This window comes from Hemitrygon akajei, chromosome 3 (genome assembly GCF_048418815.1).
Source record: "Hemitrygon akajei chromosome 3, sHemAka1.3, whole genome shotgun sequence".
Taxonomy (NCBI): domain Eukaryota; kingdom Metazoa; phylum Chordata; class Chondrichthyes; order Myliobatiformes; family Dasyatidae; genus Hemitrygon; species Hemitrygon akajei.
Genome location: NC_133126.1, coordinates 200,578,884 through 200,600,884, shown reverse-complemented (window position 1 = coordinate 200,600,884; position 22,001 = coordinate 200,578,884). Strand labels below are relative to the sequence as shown.

Sequence of the window (22,001 nt, the reverse complement as noted above, 5' to 3'; positions counted from 1 at the left end):
TTGTGAATGCCCAAAAGAAAATAAATCTCAAGGTAGTCTATGGTGACATATATGTGCTTTGACCATTTTGAATGGGTAAGAAATGTGACCTAAATGACTTTCAACGTTGGAATAACTGTTAGTGCCAGATAGGGTGGCTTGAGTGTCTCAGAACCTGCAGATCTCCTGGGATTTTTAGGCACAACAGTTTAGAGTTTACAGAGAATGGTGTGAGAAACAAAAACACATTCAGTGGTTCTGTGGGTGAAAACGCCTTGATCATGAGAGAGGTCAGAAGAGAATGGCCAGACTGGTTCAAGCTGACAGGAAGGCAGCAGTAACATTACAACGGTGGAGTGCAGAAGAGCATCTCTGAATGCACGCCACATTGAACCTTGAAGTGGATGGGCTACAGAAGAGAAGGCCACAGATATACACTCAGCGGCCACTTTATTCAGTACCTCCTGTAGTTAACAGAGTGGCCACCGAGCGTTTTTCCGTTCAAGACTCGCAACGTGGCGACTGCCACGGAAGGTGTATTTATCCTGTCCAGCTACCACCCATGCCCATGAGAGAGCGGGTTGGGACTGTGTTTTTTAGAACCACTATCAGCTTTTGCTCTCTTTTTTGAAATACTTACTTTTTATATTTCTTATTGTAACTTACGTTAATTTTTATACATTGCTGACGTAAACCAACACATTTCATGATGTATGAAATGTGGAAACCTAGACCTGGTGGCCATTCATTATGCACCTCCTGTACCTAATAAAGTGGCCACTAAGCGCATGTCCGTGATCTTCTGCTGCTGTAGCCCATTCACATCAAGGTTTGACGTACTGTGCATTTAGAGATGTCCTTCTGCACACACTGTTGTAACGCGGGTTTATTTGAGTTACTGTTGCCTTCCTGTCAGCTTGAACCAGTCTGACCACTCTCCTCTGATCTCTCCCAATAAGAAGGTGTTTTCATCCACAGAACCACCGCTCACTGGATTTTTTTTTGTCTTTTGCACCATTCTCTGTAAACTCTGGAGACTGTTGTGTGTGAAAATCCCAGGAAATCAGCTGTTTCTGAGATACTCAAACCACCCCATCTGGCACCAACAATCATTTCACGGTCAAAGTCAGTTAGTTCACATTTCTTCCCCATTCTAATGCTTGGTCTGAACAGCAACTGAACCTCTTGACCATGTCAGCATGCTTTTGTGCATTGAGTTGCTGCCACATGATTGGCTGATTAGATATTTGCATTAATGAGCAGGTGTACAGGTGTACCTAATAAAGTGGCATGGAGTGTTAAACAATACAGCACGGTACAGGCCCTTCAGCCCACGATGTTCTGCTGTCCTTTTAACCTACTCTGAGATCAATCGAACTTTTCCATCCTACATAGCCGTCCATTTTTCTATCACGCCTATGTCAGTGACAATAAGTGTGACTGATTCAGATTCTCAGAGACGAGTGTGCTGACCACCAGGCCACAGTAGGTGGCACCCCAACGACAGCCCACCAGCAGCCTCCTAGCATCCCATTCCGATCAGCAGACACCGACAGCCCAAGCGACACCAAAGCTGGAGCGGCCACCCGCAGCTCCCCGGGCCGGCGTCCGGAGGGAGCTCCCATTGCCAAAGCAGACAGAGAGCAGGATGCTCAACATTCCGACTCACCGTCGTCCAAGGGGGGCAGCTCAGGGTCACTGGACCGGTGGCGCAACCTCTTCAGGTGGGGCAACCTGTCCCTCAACAAATTCTGCTTGCTGTTAAACCAATCTGCGGAGAGGTCAAAGGGCAGCTGGTCTGGGACGGCGCTTGAACAATATCTGACCACCACTTCCCTCCCTCCTTCCTCAGACCCCCGCCCCACCTTGTGAGGACAACTTGGGAAGAGATCACGAAGAGTGTCCAGGCCCAAGGGAGCTCAGGACATTCTTGCAGCATAATATGTAAGCTGGTGCATCCGGACTGTCTACTGTGAGGTACAGAAGCTGCAAGGTATCGGACCACAAGGACAGGAAAAACCACCGAGAGGATGACCTGACAGAGGATGACCATGACTATCGGGTCTCTGGCACTGAGCCTGGTTCCGTGGTGCAGAAGGGAGAGAAGAAGATGAGGAATGCGGTAGCCATAGGGGATTCCATAGTGAGGGGAACAGACAGGAGGTTCGGTCAGCCTGATAGAGATACCCGCATGGTGTGTTGCCTCCAAGGTGCCAGAGTACCGGATGTCTCAGATCGGGTGCAGAGTATTCTGAAGGGAGAGGGTGACCAGCCAGAAGTCTTGGTACACGTTGGTACCAATAGCATAGGTAGAAAAAAGAATGAGATCCTGAAGAGAGAATTCAGGGAGCTGAAAAGCAGGACCTCCAGGGTATTAATCTCAGGATTGTTGCCTGTGCAATGTGCTAATGAGCGCAAGAATAGCATGATCAGGTATATCAATGTGTGGCTGAGAGACTGGTGTAGTGGGCAGGGCTTTGGGTTCCTGGATCACTGGGACCTCTTCTGAAGGAGGTACAACCTGTACAAAAAGGATGGGTTGCACCCGAACCCAAAGGGGTCCAATATCCCAGCCGGCAGGTTTAATAGAGCTGTTAGGGAGGGTTTAAACTAATTTGGCAGGGGGGTGGGAACCGGAGTGATAGGGCTGAGGAAGGGGAAAACAGAAATAAATCAAAGATAGCGTGTAACAGACATGATAGAAAGGACAGGCAGGAGATGAGGCTTAATCACAGCCAGTGGGATGAGTTACAGGGCAATAGAGGCGTGGTGCAGTTAAAACAGAAAGCAACAAATACTGGACTGAGAGTGTTAATATTTAACTACATGCAGTATAACAAATAAAATGGATGATCTTGAAATTCAGCTACAGATTGGCAAGTATGACGTTGTGGCCATCTCTGAAACTTGGCTAAAGGGTGGCTGCCAGAGGGAGCTGAATGCCCAAGGATATACGGTGTATCGGAAAGATAGGTCAGTAGGCAGGGGTGTGGCCCTGTGTATAAGAAATAATATTAAATAATTAGAAAGGAATGACATAGGATCAGACGGTGTAGAGTCTCTATGAGTTGTTAAGAAATAACAAGGGTAAAAGGATCCTAATGGCAGTTGTATACAGGCCTCCAATCAGCAGCCAGGATGTGGATTACAAATTACAGCAGGAGATAGAAAAGGCGTGTCAGAAGGGCAATGTCATGATAATCGTTGGGGATTTTAACATGAAAGTGGATTGGAAAAACCAAACCAGTACTGGACCTCAGGAGAGAGAGTTTGTAGAATGTCTAAGGGATGGCTTTTAGAACAGCTTGTTGTTTGGCCCACTAGGGGGTCAGTGGTGCTGGATTGGGAGTTGTGCGATGATCCCGAGGTGATAAGAGAGCTTAAGGTTAAGAAACCTTTAGAGAACAGTGATCACAATATGATCAAGTTCACTTTGAAATTTGAGAAGGAGAAACTAAATTCCAGTGTGTCAGTATTTCAGTGGAATAAAGGATGCTTCAATGGCATGAGAGGTGAATTGGACAAAGTCTGGAAAGGGACACAAGCAGGAAGGACAGCAGAGCAGCAATGGCTGGAGTTTCTGAGAAAAATGAGGGAAGTGCAAGACAGATATAGTCCAAATAAGAATAAATTGTCGAATGGAATAAGGACACTACCGTGGCTGACAAGTGAAGTTACAGCCAAAGTAAAAGAGAAAGAGAGGGCATGCAAAGAAGCAAAAGCTAGTGGGAAGATAGAGGATTGGGAAGCTTTTAAAAACTTGCAGAAGGAAACTAAGAAGGTCATGAGGAAGGAAAAGATGAATTATGAAAGGAAGCTGGCGACTAATATCAAAGGAGATACTAAAAGCTTTTTTAAGTATATAAGGGGTAAAAGAGAGTTAAGGGTAGATATAGGATCAATAGGAAATGATGCTGGAGATATTGTAATGAGAGATGTAGAGATGAACAGAGGAACTGAATGTGTATTTTGCATCAGTCTTCACAGTGGATGACATCGGCAGTATACTGGACATTCAAGAGCATCAGGGAAGTGAAGTATATGCAGTGAAAATTACAACCAAGAAGGTGCTCAGGAAGCTTAATGCTCTGAAATGGATAAATCTCCTGGACCTGATGGAATGCATCCTTGGGTTCTGAAGGAAGTAGTTGGAGAGATTGCGGAGGCATTAACGCTGATCTTTCAAGAATCAATGGATTCTGGCATTGTACCAGATGACTGGAAAATTGCAAATATTATTTAAGAAGGGTGGGAGGCAGCAAATATTATTTAAGAAGGGTGGTAGGAAACTATAGACCTGTTAGCCTGACATCAGTGATTGGGAAGTTGTTGGAATCGATTGTTAGGGATGAGATTACGAAATACCTGGAGGCACATGACAAGATAGGCCAAACCTAGCATGGTTTCCTGAAAGGAAAATCCTGCCTGACAAACCTACTGCAATTCTTTTGAGGAAATTACCAGCAGGATAGACAAAGGAGATGCAGTAGACGTAGTATACTTGGATTTTCAGAAGGCCTTTGACAAGGTGCCACACATGAGGCTGCTTAGCAAGATAAGAGTCCATGGAATTACAGAAAGTTACTAGCATGGATGGAGCATTGGCTGGTTGGCAGAAAACAGAGAGTGGGAATAATGGAATCCTATTCTGGCTGGCTGCTAGTTACCAGTGGAGTTCCACAGGGGTCGGTGTTGGGACTGCTGCTTTTTACGATGTGTCAATGATTTCAACTATGGGATTAATGGATTTGTGGCTAAATTTGCCAATGATACAGGTTTGGATTCAAATCATACTTCAGAATCATGGGAACGTGCTCAGGGCTGGTGCTGAGGGAGATCCGCACCAACTCCTTTCAGATAAGGTGTTGAGTTGTGTCCCCAAAGTGGACATAAAGGATCCCATGACTACGACCACGGTAGCTCAGTGGTTAGTGTGACACTATTACAGCTTGGGGCCTCATGAGTTTGCAGTCCAATTCTGACGTCCTCTGTAAGCAAGTTTGTGTGTGTGTGGGTTTCCTCTGGGTGCTCCAGTTTCCTCTCTCAGTCTAAAGACAGACCATTTAGCAGTTTAAGACCATTAGACCATAAAATATAGGAGAGGAGAAAGGCCATTTGGTCCATTGAGTCTGCCTCACCATTTCATCATGGCTGATCTATTTCCCTGTCAGCCCCTGCCTCCTGCTTTCTCCCCATATCCCTTCATTCCCTGACTAATATAGAATCTATCAACCTCTGCCTTATTGACTTGGCCTCCAGAGCTGCCCGTGGCAATGAATTCCACAGATTCACCACTTTCTGGATAAAGAAATTCCTCCTCATCTCCATTCTAAAAGGACACCCCTCTATCTCGAGCCTGTGTTCTCTGGTTTTAGACTCCCCTAACATAAGAAACATCCTCTCCACATCCATTCTATTGATATGTTTCAGTGAGATCCCCCCCCCCCCCAACTTCTGAATTCCAGTGAATTCAGGCCCAGAGCCATCAAACACTCTTCATATGACACGCCATTCAATCCCGCAGTCATTTTTATGAACCTTCATTGAACCCTCTCCAATGTCAGCACCTCCTTTCTGAAATAAAGGGCCCAAAGCTGCTCACAGTACTCCGAATGAGGCCTCACCAGTGCCCTATAAAACCTCAACATTACATCCTTGTTTTTGTATTCTAGTCCTCTCAAAATGAATGCTAACATTGCATTTGCCTTCCTCACCACTGACTCAACCTGCAGATTAACCTTCAGGGAATCCTGCACAAGGACTTCCAAGTCCCTTTACTCCTCAGATTTCTGAATTTTATCTCCATATTTTGAAAATAATAATTTTTTTATTTCTTCTACCAAAGTGCATGACCATACACCTGCTGACAGTCTACTCCATCTGTCATTTCTCTGCCCATTCTTCTAATCAGTAGAGTCTCTGCTTCCTCAGCAATACTTGCCCTCCATCTATCTCTGTATCGTCTGCAAACTTGGCCACAAAGGCACCAATTCTGTCATCCATCGTTAATCATTAATTGGTGATTGCAAACTGTCCTGTGATTAGGCTAGGGTTAAATCGGTGGTTTCCTGGTGGAAAGGCCTGCTCCACACGGTACCTCGAGATAAATAAATAAACTTGCCAAAGGATTCCGTGACCAGCTACGTGTCTGTAATGCCTGCAAGCCTATTTTGCACATCGCCTGGTTTTTCACTGACTACCTCGGTTCAAAGATCTGCTGGACCGTGAACCGAAAGTGATTATTAGGCCTGACTCTAGGATGCAGAATAAAGCCTCTCAGAGTCAGGAATACCTCAGCTGTTCTTGGCAAAGACTCTGGGGATGTGATTGGGATCCATGGCTGAAGACCTCCCCTTTCATATTTATAGAGAGATTCAGCAGGGGAAAGACCCTTCCAGCCCTTCGAGTCCCCCGACAAGCCCGATTTAACCCTAACCTAATCACAGGACAACTTACAATGACCAATTAACCTACTGACCGGTACGCCTTTGGGCTGTGGGAGGAAACCCACACATTCCACGGGGAGGATGTACACGGACTCGGGACTGAACTCTGAACTCCGGCACTCTGAGTTGTAATAGAGTTGCACCAGCCACGACGCTCCCCTGGCACCCGAGCCTGCCTTCGTTGGACCAAACCATAATTGCAGAATTATCACTGAATAAACAACCAAGTATTTATAAGGTGGTTAACCATTCCTGAACTGGAAAGATAACAGGCAGGGAAGAAGACAGGAACTGGGTGAAGAGTTTGAGCGAATAGCCAGATAATAAGGAAGGGCAGAAATGTAGTTTCACAGACGGAACTGATCCCACCGTTCCCCAGTCCAACCGAGATCAGGTCCTCGTACGGAGCTCAGAAGGGGAGGGTTCTACAGAGTTGGTCCCTGTTGCATCCCCCATCCCTCGAGAGGGGGTCTTACTGTGCTCGGAGCTGTCCCCGTTGTTCCCCACCCCCTGGGAGGGGGTCTTAACGTGCTTGGAGCTGTCCCCGTTGTTCCCCACCCCCTGGGAGGGGGTCTTACCATGCTCGGAGCTGTCCCCGTTGTTCCCCACCCCCTGGGAGGGGGTCTTACCGTGCTCGGAGCTGTCCCCGTTGCTCCCCACCCCCTGGGAGGGGGTCTTACCGTGCTCGGAGCTGTCCCCGTTGTTCCCCACCCCCTGGGAGGGGGTCTTACCGTGCTCGGAGCTGTCCACGCTGCTCACACTGTCACTGTGTTCCAGGTTCTGCCTCTGCAGCCGCTTAACCAAGTTGAGGGTCCTCTTTGGTCTGCCAATGCCCCTCATCCTGGCCGCCGCCTCCTCCTCTGCCGTCTCCTGCACGCCATCGCCGCCCCTCGCCAGCATGACCTTTGCCGAGCTCGCCTGGGCCTCCCCCTCCTCGCTGGGCACGGATTCCGACTGCCAAAACACAGGGAGAGAATCATCGTCAGCAGGCGGTGGTCCGTGAGGGGAAGGGTGGGTGGTTTTCAGTGGGAGGGGGAGCAGTGACCTGTCCGGTAGGTGGGAGCCTCCCCTGTGCGCTGGGAGACATCCCCCCCACCCCCACACCACTCCATCCCAACCCCGGACCTGGGGTACTCCGCATTGGTCAACCCTCATCGGTAGACTGACACCACCCTCACCACCTAAAGATATTCAGATACACTTAGCCATTAACATTCAAACACACACACACACACACTCACACACTCACACACACACACACACACACACACACACACACACACTCACTCACTCACTCACTCACTCACTCACTCACTCACTCACTCACTCACTCACTCACTCACTCACTCACCCACCCACCCACCCACCCACCCACTCACTCACTCACTCACTCACTCACTCACTCACTCACTCACTCACTCACATTCTCCCTGGGCATCCACCAGGGTGGTCCTTACCCCTTGGTTGGCGGTCGTGGCGGACGACGCGTTCATGCCCCGCGTCACGCTGCCCACGTCGGTCAGCCGGTGTTCGTCGTCATCCCACCTCCCATAAGCCAGGTCAATGCCTCCGACAAAGGCCACAGACTGGTCGATAACCACCAGCTTCTCGTGGTGTGCCCACAGGTAGACCGTGGAGGACACGTGGTCGGGGTGCCTCATCACCTGAGAGAGGGGAGGTCACAGAACAGGGGGCCATCAGTAGGGGCTTGTACAATCACCAGCTCAACCAAGACATTCTGTCTTCTCCCCCCTCCCATCAGCCAGAAGATACAGAAGCCTGAAAGCTCGTCCCACCAGGCTCAAGGAAAGCTTGGAGGGCAGAGTAAAGTCCAAATGGCGACTCCTGTGCCTGCATCTTCAGAAACAGCTCTATTTCCATCTTTGATGTCTCTTTTCTCCTTTTCAGGGTTCTTTTGAAGACCCTGACCTGGAGTTACACCCTGATTTTGGTTCCCTGCGGGAATGGGACCCGCTCTCGGGGCCTCACGACCGGCCGCTTATTGTTATCACAAGGACGCGGCCTGGAAGACTAGTGCGCCTCCAGGACGTCGGATTTCCATGGCTCTGGAGAGAGACTGATTCCAGGCCGGTACCCCTGACTGAGGCATCGCAGGAGAACACGGAACGTCAGGAGCAACGGTTTGACTGCTGGCTGTTGTCCAGAGACCTGAGCCTTTCTGGGGCCAACTCTCTGGGCACAGAGCTTGGAAAAGCGACGCAACAGACTTTTAACATCATAAATCAGCAATTTGTTTGTTATGTCTCCCCTCTTGCTGTGAAACAGGGACACCTATTCTTCCCTTATTAGAGAGAGAGCCTGTGGTATGTCGAATTACTGGGTGAACGAATAGTCTTTGGGGTACTGCACATCTGTGTCTTTATTGATGCTTTGCTACACGTTTGAGTGCTCGGTGGGGGGTGCTGATGCTTTTTTGCTGGTGGGCGAGGGGGGGTATACATTAAATGTACCTATTGAACTTCTACCCAATTGTTCTAAGATAAGTGAATGGTTCCTTAGTGTGATAAAATGGAGCCTTGACCTCACCCTACTCAACACCCTATTGTCTGTCTGCACTGCACTTTCTCTGTAACCGTAACACTTTATTCTGTATTCTGTTCTATCTCAATGCATTGATCTGATGATCTGTACAGACCATAAGACATAGGCCATTCAGCCCATTGAATCATGGCTGATTTACTATCCCTCTCAACATTCTTCTGCCTTCTTCCTTTAACTTTCGATGCATTAATTAGAACTTATAAAACTCCACTTTAAATATACTCAATGACTTGAGCTACACAGCACCTGTGGCAATGAATTCCACAAATTCACCAGCCTCTGGCTAAAGAAATCCCTGCTCATCTCTGTTCCAAATAGAAGTCTCTCTATTCTGAGGCTGTGCCCTCTGGTCCTAGACTCACCCCCTATAGGAAACATCCTCTCCACACCCACCCTATCTCGGCTCCCTCCTCCCCCGCCTTTTTTTTCCCTGCTGAAAGCTCTTGGGCTGTATCATCGACTGTACTCTTTTCCATCGATGCTGCCTGACCTGCTGAGTTCCTCCAGCATTTTGTGTGTGTTTCTTTCAATTTTTGACAGGCTTCAATGAGATCCCCCCTCGTTCTTCTATATTCCAGTGAGTTCAGTCCCAGTGCCATTGAACGCTCCTCTTACATTAACCCTTTCATTCCCAGGCTCATTCTTGAGAACTTCCACTGCACCCTCTCCAATGCCAGCACATCCTTTCCCAGATAAGGGGCCCAAAACTGTTCACAATACTCCAAGTGCAGTCTGACCTGTATTTTATAAAGCCTCAGCATTACATCCTTGCTTTTATATTCTAGTCCTCTCAAAATGAATGGTAATATTCTATTTGTCTTCCTTACCACTGGCTCAATCTGCAAGTTAAACTTTGGGGAATCCTGCACAAGGACTCCCAAGTCCGCATGCACCTCTGATCTTTGAATTTTCTCCCCATGTACAAAACACTTCACACCTTTATTCTTTCTACCAAAGTGCATGGCCATATACTTCCCAACATGATATTCCATCAGCCACTTCCAATCTGTCAAAGTCCTTCTGCAAACTCCCTGCTTCCTCAACTTCCCTTTGTATTGTCTACAAACTTGGCCACCAAGCCACAAGTTCCTTAAACTGATTTAAAATCTCTCACCTCTAATCTTAAACTTATGCCCTCGTGTTTCAAACCCTCTCCCTGGGGAAGAAACTGCGTGCTTTCACCTGCCTGCTCTACCTGTTGAGCAGTTCGAGTTCCCGGTCATCAGCATCTCAGGAGATTGACCTTGGGCCCAACATAGTGATGTGATTGCAAAGGAGGCACGACAGACGGTGATGCAACCACGGTACATCTGTAGAAATTTGCTCAAGGTTTTGTCTCCGCAAACTCCTAATGAAATATAGTCGCTGTCATGCCCTTGGTAGCTACATCAATATGTTGGGCCCAGGAGAGATCTTCTGAGATGTCGACGCCCAAGAACTTGAAGCTGCTCACCCTTTCCGCTGTTCTAAGTCCTTTGTTTCCCCGCACTATGGGCTGTATTCCCCATTTTGCCAGTCCTGTCCATGCCAGGTTCTCAGTCAAAAGTCACTCACCTTAATGTTGGGGTGAAGACGCATCAAAGTCCTCTTGCTGTACTCACTGTTGATCCCCAGAGCGAGCTCCACCTCCTTGTAGAGCATCACAAACACCTTCACACCTTGTTGCTGCCAAGACAGACAGACAGAAAGGAGAATGAAGCGGAAAACTGAAGGGACTGCAGGAATTTAAACAACAGAGTCGCTGCTCGTGATTGTGAAAGATACCTCGGATGAGGAAGTGGAAGGGTGAGTAGCTGAATTTACGTCGACACGAAGGTTGGGGGTGTTGTGGACTCTGTAGAAGGTTGTCATGGGTTACAATGGGACATCGACAGGATGCAGAGCCAGGCTGAGAGGAGGCAGATAGAGTTCAGTCTGAAGAATTGTGAAGTGATTCACTTAGGGAGGTGAAGCCTGAAGCCAGAGGATAGTGTTGATGGCCGGATTCTTAGCAGTGCGGAGGGAGAGAGGGACCTCAGCTCCACCTCCGTAGATGCCTCACAGTTGCAGCACGAGGTGACAGGGTGACTAAGAAGGCTTGTGGTGCCTTGGCCTTTGTGAGAAGGGGGTTCAGTTCACAAGCCATGAGGTAAAGCCCTGCTTAGATCACACTTGGAGTACTGTGGTCAGTTCTGGTCACCTCATTATAGGAAGGATGTGGAAGCTCTGGAGAGGCTGCGGAGGTTTACCAGGATGCTGCCTGCACTAGATGTCATATGGAGATAAAGTGAGCAAGCTAGGACTTTCCTGTTGGGAACAAAGGTGGATTGGGGGTGACAGAGACAGAGATCGAATGGATACGCAGAGACTCAGGATATGAGATGACTAACACAGGAAGACATCATTTTAAGGTGATTGGCAGAAAGTACTGTATAGGGGAGGGGGATATCAGAGTGGTGGGTGCATAGAACCTGCTGGCAGAAGAGTAGGTCCCTAATGCAGGGCATTTACACTAGGGACATTTAAAAGACTCTTAGATAGGCATATCGATGAAAGAAAAATGGAGGGTTATGTGGGAGGGTAGGGTTAGAGTACGTTAAAAAGTCAGTACAACATTGTGGGTTGAAGGGTTTGGACTGTTCCATGTTCTACAATAATTTGTCTAAGAAAGGATGTGCTGGCATTGGTGACCGTCAGGAAGTGCTTTACGAGAATAATCCCAGGGGTGAAAGGGTTATCATCTGAGGAATGTTCTTCTTTATCAATCTTTTTGTTGATTTAAAAAGAGCATGTACACAAACAAGAGGAGAATTATCTCAAATACATATATATCAATAATACATATAGGAGAAATAAACATTATGCAAGTCATATAAATTATTAATCTGATATAGAATGTATAATAAGGAAAAAGTTAATTAGTTCTCCTCTTACCAATTCATAAAAAGAAAAAAAACTTTTTGAATTTTTTATATGAAAAAAACCCCCACAATTCTCTACAAACAAAAACAAAAAGGGAAAAAAAGGAGTGGGCAGTTCATCCTGAGAGTAAAACCACGAGAAGAAAATGAGGAATGTTTGATGGCTCTGGGCCTGCACTCACTGGAGTTTGGAAGAACAAGAGGGGGGATCTCATTGAAACCTCTCGAATATTGAAAGGCCAAGATGGAGTGGATGTGGAGAGGATGTTGCCTATAGTGGGGGAGTCTAGGACCAGAGGACACAGATAGAGTGGATGTGGAGAGAGTGTTTTCTATAGTGGGGGAGTCTAGGACCAGAGGGCGCAGATAGAGTGGATGTGGAGAGAGTGTTTTCTATAGTGAGGGAGTCTAGGACCAGAGGGCGCAGATAGAGTGGATGTGGAGAGGATGTTTCCTGTAGTGGGGGAGTCTAGGACCAGAGGACACAGATAGAGTGGATGTGGAGAGGATGTTTCCTATAGTGGGGGAGTCTAGGACCAGAGGACACAGATAGAGTGGATGTGGAGAGGATGTTTCCTGTAGTGGGGGAGTCTAGGACCAGAGGACACAGATAGAGTGGATGTGGAGAGGATGTTTCCTATAGTGGAGGAGTCTAGGACCAGAGGACACAGATAGAGTGGATGTGGAGAGGATGTTGCCTATAGTGGGTGAGCCTGGGACCAGAGGACACAGATAGAGTGGATGTGGAGAGAATGTTTCCTATAGTGGGGGAGTTTGGGACCAGAGGACACAGATAGAGTGGATGCGGAGAGGATGTTTCCTACAGTGGGGGAGTCTGGGACCAGAGGACACAGATAGAGTGAATGTGGAGAGGATGTTTCTTATAGTGGGTGAGTCTGGGACCAGAGGACACAGATAGAGTGGATGTGGAGAGGATATTTCCTACAGTGGGGGAGTTTGGGACCAGAGGACACAGATAGAGTGGATGTGGAGAGGATGTTTCCTACAGTGGGGGAGTTTGGGACCAGAGGACACAGATAGAGTGGATGCGGAGAGGATGTTTCCTATAGTGGGGGAGTCTAGGACCAGAGGACACAGATAGAGTGGATGTGGAGAGGATGTTTCCTATAGTGGGGGAGTCTAGGACCAGAGGACACAGATAGAGTGGATGTGGAGAGGATGTTTCCTATAGTGGGGGAGTCTGGGACCAGAGGACACAGATAGAGTGGATGTGGAGAGGATGTTTCCTGTAGTGGGGGAGTCTAGGACCAGAGGACACAGATAGAGTGGATGTGGAGAGGATGTTTCCTATAGTGGGGGAGTCTAGGACCAGAGGACACAGATAGAGTGGATGTGGAGAGGATGTTTCCTGTAGTGGGGGAGTCTAGGACCAGAGGACACAGATAGAGTGGATGTGGAGAGGATGTTTCCTATAGTGGAGGAGTCTAGGACCAGAGGACACAGATAGAGTGGATGTGGAGAGGATGTTGCCTATAGTGGGTGAGCCTGGGACCAGAGGACACAGACAGAGTGGATGTGGAGAGAATGTTTCCTATAGTGGGGGAGTTTGGGACCAGAGGACACAGATAGAGTGGATGCGGAGAGGATGTTTCCTACAGTGGGGGAGTCTGGGACCAGAGGACACAGATAGAGTGAATGTGGAGAGGATGTTTCTTATAGTGGGTGAGTCTGGGACCAGAGGACACAGATAGAGTGGATGTGGAGAGGATATTTCCTACAGTGGGGGAGTTTGGGACCAGAGGACACAGATAGAGTGGATGTGGAGAGGATGTTTCCTACAGTGGGGGAGTTTGGGACCAGAGGACACAGATAGAGTGGATGCGGAGAGGATGTTTCCTATAGTGGGGGAGTCTAGGACCAGAGGACACAGATAGAGTGGATGTGGAGAGGATGTTTCCTATAGTGGGGGAGTCTAGGACCAGAGGACACAGATAGAGTGGATGTGGAGAGGATGTTTCCTATAGTGGGGGAGTCTGGGACCAGAGGACACAGATAGAGTGGATGTGGAGAGGATATTTCCTACAGTGGGGGAGTTTGGGACCAGAGGACACAGATAGAGTGGATGTGGAGAGGATGTTTCCTACAGTGGGGGAGTTTGGGACCAGAGGACACAGATAGAGTGGATGCGGAGAGGATGTTTCCTATAGTGGGGGAGTCTAGGACCAGAGGACACAGATAGAGTGGATGTGGAGAGGATGTTTCCTATAGTGGGGGAGTCTAGGACCAGAGGACACAGATAGAGTGGATGTGGAGAGGATGTTTCCTATAATGGGGGAGTCTGGGACCAGAGGACACAGATAGAGTGGATGCGGAGAGGATGTTGCCTATAGTGGGTGAGTCTGGGACCAGAGGACACGGCCTCAGAATAGAGGGGCATCCACTTAGAATAGAGATGAGGAGATATTTCTTTAGCCAGAGGCTGGTGAACCTGTGGAATTCATTGCCACAGACGACTGTGCAGACCAAGTCATTGTCCATACTTAAGGCAGAGGTTGATAGATTCTTGATTAGTCGGGGTGACAGGTAGAAGGCAGGAGAATGGGGTTGAAAGGGATGAAGAAAATCAACCATGTTGGAGTGGTGGAGCAGACTCGATGGACCAGACAGCCTAATTCTGCTGTCCATGGTCCAAAAGAGACATCAGCGGCAGATACTTCACACAAAGAGTGGTGCACATTTGGAAAGAGCTGCCAGATAGAGTGATTGAGGTGGGCACCCTAGCAACATATAGAAGCCAAGTGCATGGACAGGAGAGGGTTAGAGGGCTGTGGGCCAAACAAAGGGAGATGGGATTAGCCCCCTGGGGAACTCAGCTGGCAGAGAGCAGATGGGCCGAGGGCCTGTTCCCATGTGGTGTGACTCGATGACTCTGGAACTCAGCAGATCAAGCAGCGTCTGTGTGTAGGTGGAGGAGTCACTGACATTTTGGGACAACACCCTGCGTCAGGAACCAAAACGTCGAGAATCCTTTGCCCTTCCCCCACCCGCAACACACGCTCCCCACACGAGCACACACACTGTTCAACACACAGAGTTTGTCCAAAAAGTTGTGCATTGCTCCAGTGTCTACAGTGTGTCCCTCCAGGGTAGGTGGGTAGTCAGTGGCTAGATTGGACTTGATGGGCCATTGGGCCTGTTTCCGTGATGTTTGAAGGTGTACACAAGGTAGATAGATGGGTAACTAACTGGTGGCTTGCCTAGATTTGATAGGCCGGAGCTTGTTTCTGCAGATCAAAGAAGAAAGAGGAACTCACTGCTTTGCGTTTGAGGATGCAGTCCAGCCTCCAGTGGTTTCCCTCCATCACTGGCCTCTTGAGGAAGATCTCTGGACTCAACCTACGTATCCCAGAGTAAAGAGCACAGTTAGGCATCTAAACCCTTCAGCCCAGAGACCAAACACAAGCTGTCTGGAAGCATCACAGTTTGGCTCAACAACTGATCTGACTGTGACCACAAGGAAATGCAGGGGTGTGGACAATGTTCCCTCTCATCCTTAGTAGTCAGTGTGTGCAAAAATCTTATGTTGTGCAAATTTTCTTCCTGTGACAAAAGTACGTGCACACTGAATTCACACATGGCACAGTTTATGCAGGTTTACAAAATATTAGACATAAGACTGCACAGAACAACAACAAAATAGCATACATATTTAAGTCACTCATTTATTTTTCTCTCTCCTGTCTTTGGCATTTCAATAAATATAATTATTAATTACCACCTTATTTTCGGTAACTCACCTTTTGTGCGCACATTCATTTCCTTTATGCGCTGATTGAAAAGCGTGCGCGCGCACATGCGAACGGCCTAGAGGGAACATGGGTTGTGGACATCACAGAAACCAGCCTCCCCTCAATGGACTCTGATTACACTTCTCACTGCCTCGGTAAAGCAGCCGGTATAATCAAAGACCAACTCACCCAAACATTCTCTCTTCCCCCTTCTCCTATCAAGCAGAAGATATAAAATCCTGAGAACATGTCCCACCAGGCTCAAGGACAGCTTCGGTCGCAGTGTTACATGAGTATTGATCAGACCTTTTGTATGATAAGTTGAACGTTTGGCCTCACAATCTACCTCATAATGTCCTTGTACTCTCATCGTTTACCTGCACTGCACTCCTCAGTAACATTCACACTTTATTCTACTCCAGGGGTGTCAAACTCATTTTAGGTCACGGGCCGGATTGAGCAAAATGCAGCTTCATGCAGGCCGGATCAGTCGGACGCGTGTGAACGCAGCTTTCGTTGCCTCCGTTTTTTCAGCCTGCTCTTATGTGTCTCAGTCTCTGCTATAACTACAAAGTGTTTCACTTTACAAATTCCGTTTCTTATGAAGAAGACTGCCGAATAAACACTAAAAACCCTGAAAACCTGGTACCTGAATAAACTCAGCATTAGCCATATCATACGCCATAGGCGCTTCGATTACTGGGGCCAGCTTTAATAGTAATTAGATATTATCTCGCGGGCCAAAGATAATTCCACCGCGGGCCAAATCCGGCCCGCGGGCCTTGAGTTTGACATATATGTTCTACTCTGTTATTGTCTTATTTCATTCCAGCTCAATGCACTGTCAGTGATCTGAGAGAGTGCGAGACAAGCCCTTCACTCTACCTCAGTACACATGACAGGATTAAGACAATTTTCATCTTTATATTTCTTATAAGAAGTTGTAGTAAGTTTTAAATGTGTTACTTTGTGCTGCAGCTGCAAAACAACAAACTCCACGACCTCAGGGCTGGTGCCACATGTAGCACCGTGGTCCTGAAAAACGTTGTCTCGTTTTCACTGTGTACTCTACCAGCCGTTATGGCCGAAATGACAATAAATGACTTCCCACCCCTGGCACCTGCCTCACACACACCCCTCCCGTGGCACTGCACCCCACCACTCCCAACATCCTTTGCTCCCGTCAGGCTTACAAACTCGCTCTCCGCTCCACGTTGACCAGTGCTGTACTGTGCAACAGACTTAGCACCCCAGCTACATATATGAGTGCCTACAGTCTATTCAGAAATGTGATGGTGGAGAGGAAGAAGCCGTTCCTAAAGCTTTAATTCAGGTTCCTGTACCTCCTTGTTGATGGTGGCAATGAGAAGAGGCTAGTGCCCACGATGGAGCTGGCAGAGTTTACAACTTTCTGTTGCTTTTGTGATCCTGTTCAGTGGCCCCTCCATGCTATCTGCTCTTATTTCTCCCCGAAAGACACACATCAAACAACTTACCACCAGTCGGTGATGAATATTTCCTCCTGGGCACTCTCCATAGCGTCCGCCACGTCTTCAAAGTAGTTTTTGGCGTTGACGTACCTGTGTGAGGAGGAAGATGGTTAAATGAGGGCTCCATACCGAGGGGTTCCAGTCCCCAATCCCCCTTACCCACTGGGAACTGGATCAGCGGGTGCGTAACGTGGGGGCACAGTGGAGAGTTGTCAAGGGGGAGAGAACTGAAGGGGTGGAGAGGGAGAGAAACACACACACCAAACTCAGCAGGTCAGGCAGCATCTACAGAGGGAATAAACAGACGATGTTTCGGGCCGAGACCCTTCATCTTGACAGGAAAGGAAAGAGGTAAGATGCCAGAATAAGGTGTAGTAAGGGGGAAGTGTACAAGCTGGCTGGTGATAGGACAGACCAGGTGAGGGATGAAGTTATTCGTGGGCAGGTGACAGGCTGAAGGAGGAAGAATCTGATAGGAAAGGATAGCGGACCATGGGAAAAGGGGAGGGAGGAGGGAGAGCAGAGGAATGAGATGGGCAGGTAAGAAGAGGGGATCCAGAATGGGAGAAGATGGAGAAAGGGAGAAGTTACCAGAAGCTGGAGAAATCAACATTCATGCCGTCAGGTTGGAGGCTACCCAGATGGAATATTTCTCCCCCACCTGGAGAGTCAGTCATCGTGACAGCAGAGGAGGAGATGGACTGACACATCAGAACGGGAAGGGGAAGCAGATTTAAAATGGGGGTGCCGTCAGGAACTTGCCTGATGTGACAGACTGAGTGACGGAGCTCGACAAAGCAGACCCCCCTCTACACCAGGCCCGACTGATGTGGGGCAGGCCTCAGCGAGACAACCCCAACAGACTCACCGGTGAGGAGTTGCCTCACCTGAGGACTGTCTGTAGCCCTGAATCGAGGTAAGGGAGATGGTCGAGGATTGATGGGTTGAGGAGGACTGTAGTGTGGGAAGGAGGCCAGTGAGGGGGAGGGGGAAGGAGAAGTAGAGAGGGAGGAGGGGGAGAGTGAGGGGGGAGAGAGTGGACAAAGCGGGCAGGAGAGGGGAGGGGGGAGAGGAGGTGGTGAGAGAGGGAAGGGGAGGGGGTGGAGAGGGGGTGGGGGAGGGGAGAGATGGGGAGAGAAGGTAGGGGGAGGGGGGAGAGGTGAAGCACATGAAAGAGAATGTGAGGAGATGAACGTGAAGTGTTTCACGGGCTGCACAGAGGGAAGAAGGGGTAGGTGAAGATGTCATGCTTTTGTGCAGTGGGCAATGCTTCTGCCTTCCAGTTAAAACCATTTGTGCTCAATCTCATCCTTCAGTGCTCTTGTATGGAAGTGGCATATTCTCCCTGAGGACTGTGTGGGTTTCCCTCGAGGGCTCCAGTTTCCTCCCAGATCCAACAACGTGCACGGTGGGAGGGTTAATCCGCCACTGGTATGTTGGTGAGGGGAAGAATCCGCTAGTGGGGTGAGGAATATTGATGTGAAGATGAGTGAGAGAATGTAGTTGGGATTGAAATGAGGAGCAAACGCAGAAATCAGAAGGAAAAGGACTTGGGTGTCCTTGTGCCAGATTCCTTAAAGATTAACTTGCAGTTTGAATTGGTGGTGAGGAAGGCAAATGCAATGTTTGCTTCCATTTCGAGACTAGAGTACAAGAGCAGGGATGTATTGCTGAGGCTTTATAAGGCACTGGTCAGATCACACTTGGAACAGTGTGAGCTGTTTAGGGCCCCTTATCTAAGAAAAGACATGCTGGCATTGGAGAGGGTCCAGAGGAGGCTGACGAGAATGATCCCAGGAATGAAAGGGATAACATATGAGAAGCTCTGGGCCTGCACTCAATGGCGTTTAGGAGAATGAGGAGGGATCTCATTGAAAACTATCACATATTGAAAGGCCTAGTTGATGTGGAGAGGATGTTTCCTATAGTGGGGGAGTCTAGGAACAGAGGACACAGATAGAGTGGATGTGGAGAGGATGTTTCCTATAGTGGGGGAGTCTAGGACCAGAGGACACAGATAGAGTGGATGTGGAGAGGATGTTTCCTATAGTTGGGGAGTCTATGACCAGAGGGCACAGCCTCAGAATAGAGGGACATCCCTATAGAGCAGAGATGAGGAGGAATTGCTTTAGCCAGAGGGTGGGGAATCTGTGGAATTGATCTCCACAGATGGCTGTGGAGGCCAAATCATTGGGAATATTTGAAGAGGAGAGGTTCTAGATGAGAAAGGGTACGCAAAGTTACACAGGGAAATCAAGAGAAGGGGTTTGAAAGAGATAATAAATCAGTCACGATGGAATGGTAGAGAAAACACGATGGGCTGAATGGCATAATTCTGTTCCTTTTTCATATATGCTTCTGGGTTGGAGGGAAATAAGGAAGAGTGGAAGGGACTGATTCCTGGGATTGTTCCTCCCAGATCGAGCATGAAGCTGACAGGCCGAAATTGCTCCCTCAGGCTCAGTTGCAGTACCAGAGGAGGTGGTGCAGGGAGGAGAGGGGACCGGCAGAATGGAGGGATGTACCAGAGGAGGTGGTGAATCTGGGAGAGGGGGCAGACAGAGTGGAGGGACGTACCAGAGGAGGAGGTGAATCTGGGAGAGGGGGCCGGCAGAGTGGAGGGACGTACCAGAGGAGGAGGTGAATCTGGGAGAGGGGGCCGGCAGAGTGGAGGGACGTACCAGAGGAGGTGGTGAATCTGGGAGAGGGGGCCGGCAGAGTGGAGGGACGTACCAGAGGAGGTGGTGAATCTGGGAGAGGGGGCCGGCAGAGTGGAGGGACGTACCAGAGGAGGTGGTGAATCTGGGAGAGGGGGCCGGCAGAGTGGAGGGACGTACCAGAGGAGGTGGTGAATCTGGGAGAGGGGGCAGACAGAGTGGAGGGACGTACCAGAGGAGGTGGTGAATCTGGGAGAGGGGGCAGACAGAGTGGAGGGACGTACCAGAGGAGGTGGTGAATCTGGGAGAGGGGGCCGGCAGAATGGAGGGACGTACCAGAGGAGGTGGTGAATCTGGGAGAGGGGGCCGGCAGAGTGGAGGGACGTACCAGAGGAGGTGGTGAATCTGGGAGAGGGGGCCGGCAGAGTGGAGGGACGTACCAGAGGAGGTGGTGAATCTGGGAGAGGGGGCCGGCAGAGTGGAGGGACGTACCAGAGGAGGTGGTGAATCTGGGAGAGGGGGCAGACAGAGTGGAGGGACGTACCAGAGGAGGTGGTGAATCTGGGAGAGGGGGCAGACAGAGTGGAGGGACGTACCAGAGGAGGTGGTGAATCTGGGAGAGGGGGCCGGCAGAGTGGAGGGACGTACCAGAGGAGGTGGTGAATCTGGGAGAGGGGGCCGGCAGAGTGGAGGGACGTACCAGAGGAGGTGGTGAATCTGGGAGAGGGGGCCGGCAGAGTGGAGGGACGTACCAGAGGAGGTGGTGAATCTGGGAGAGGGGGCAGACAGAGTGGAGGGACGTACCAGAGGAGGTGGTGAATCTGGGAGAGGGGGCAGACAGAGTGGAGGGACGTACCAGAGGAGGTGGTGAATCTGGGAGAGGGGGCAGACAGAGTGGAGGGACGTACCAGAGGTGTTGGTGAATCTGGGAGAGGGAGCAGACAGAGTGGAGGGACGTACCAGAGGAGGTGGTGAATCTGGGAGAGGGGGCAGACAGAGTGGAGGGACGTACCAGAGGTGTTGGTGAATCTGGGAGAGGGGGCAGACAGAGTGGAGGGACGTACCAGAGGAGGTGGTGAATCTGGGAGAGGGGGCAGACAGAGTGGAGGGACGTACCAGAGGAGGTGGTGAATCTGGGAGAGGGGGCAGACAGAGTGGAGGGACGTAGCAGAGGAGGTGGTGAATCTGGGAGAGGGGGCAGACAGAGTGGAGGGACGTACCAGAGGAGGTGGTGAATCTGGGAGAGGGGGCAGACAGAGTGGAGGGACGTACCAGAGGAGGTGGTGAATCTGGGAGAGGGGGCAGACAGAGTGGAGGGACGTTCCAGAGGAGGTGGTGAATCTGGGAGAGGGGGCAGAGTGGAAGGACGTACCAGAGGTGTTGGTGAATCTGGGAGAGGGGACAGACAGAGTGGAGGGACATACCAGAGGAGGTGGTGAATCTGGGAGCGGGGGCAGACAGAGTGGAGGGACGTACCAGAGGAGATGGTGAATCTGGGAGAGGGGGCAGACAGAGTGGAGCGACGTACCAGAGGTGTTGGTGAATCTGGGAGAGGGGGCAGACAGAGTGGAGGGACGTACCAGAGGTGTTGGTGAATCTGGGAGAGGGGGCAGACAGAGTGGAGGGACGTACCAGAGGAGGTGGTGAATCTGGGAGAGGGGACAGACGGAGTGGAGGGACGTACCAGAGGAGGTGGTGAATCTGGGAGAGGGGGCAGACAGAGTGGAGGGACGTACCAGAGGAGGTGGTGAATCTGGGAGAGGGGGCAGACAGAGTGGAGGGACGTACCAGCGGTGTTGGTGAATCTGGGAGAGGGGGCAGACAGAGTGGAGGGACGTACCAGAGGAGGTGGTTAATCTGGGAGAGGGGGCAGACAGAGTGGAGGGACGTACCAGAGGAGGTGGTGAATCTGGGAGAGGGGGCAGACAGAGTGGAGGGACGTACCAGAGGTGTTGGTGAATCTGGGAGAGGGGGCAGACAGAGTGGAGGGACGTACCAGAGGAGGTGGTGAATCTGGGAGAGGGGGCAGACAGAGTGGAGGGATGTACCAGAGGTGTTGGTGAATCTGGGAGACGGGGCAGACAGAGTGGAGGGACGTACCAGAGGAGGTGGTGAATCTGGGAGAGGGGGCAGACAGAGTGGAGGGACGTACCAGAGGAGGTGGTGAATCTGGGAGAGGGGGCAGACAGAGTGGAGGGACGTACCAGAGGAGGTGGTG

The 22,001-nt window shown here is 49.9% G+C and overlaps 1 protein-coding gene across 4 annotated transcripts in view; it reads right to left on the bottom strand.

Moving 5' to 3' along the window:
- The window catches only part of LOC140725789 (phospholipase D1-like), a 228,636-nt gene that overhangs the window by 76,623 nt on the left and 130,012 nt on the right, over positions 1 to 22,001 (bottom strand). For 3 of the 4 annotated variants that reach the window (XM_073041705.1, XM_073041706.1, XM_073041704.1), the window contains 6 exons: positions 17,133 to 17,216; positions 15,163 to 15,244; positions 10,542 to 10,652; positions 7,883 to 8,089; positions 7,157 to 7,379; positions 1,649 to 1,750 (listed from right to left, as the gene is read on the bottom strand). In XM_073041705.1, the coding sequence (XP_072897806.1) occupies positions 1,649 to 1,750; positions 7,157 to 7,379; positions 7,883 to 8,089; positions 10,542 to 10,652; positions 15,163 to 15,244; positions 17,133 to 17,216 (809 nt within the window). The remainder of the gene's footprint in view (positions 1 to 1,648; positions 1,751 to 7,156; positions 7,380 to 7,882; positions 8,090 to 10,541; positions 10,653 to 15,162; positions 15,245 to 17,132; positions 17,217 to 22,001) is intronic. The other variant, XM_073041707.1, reaches the window with a different exon arrangement.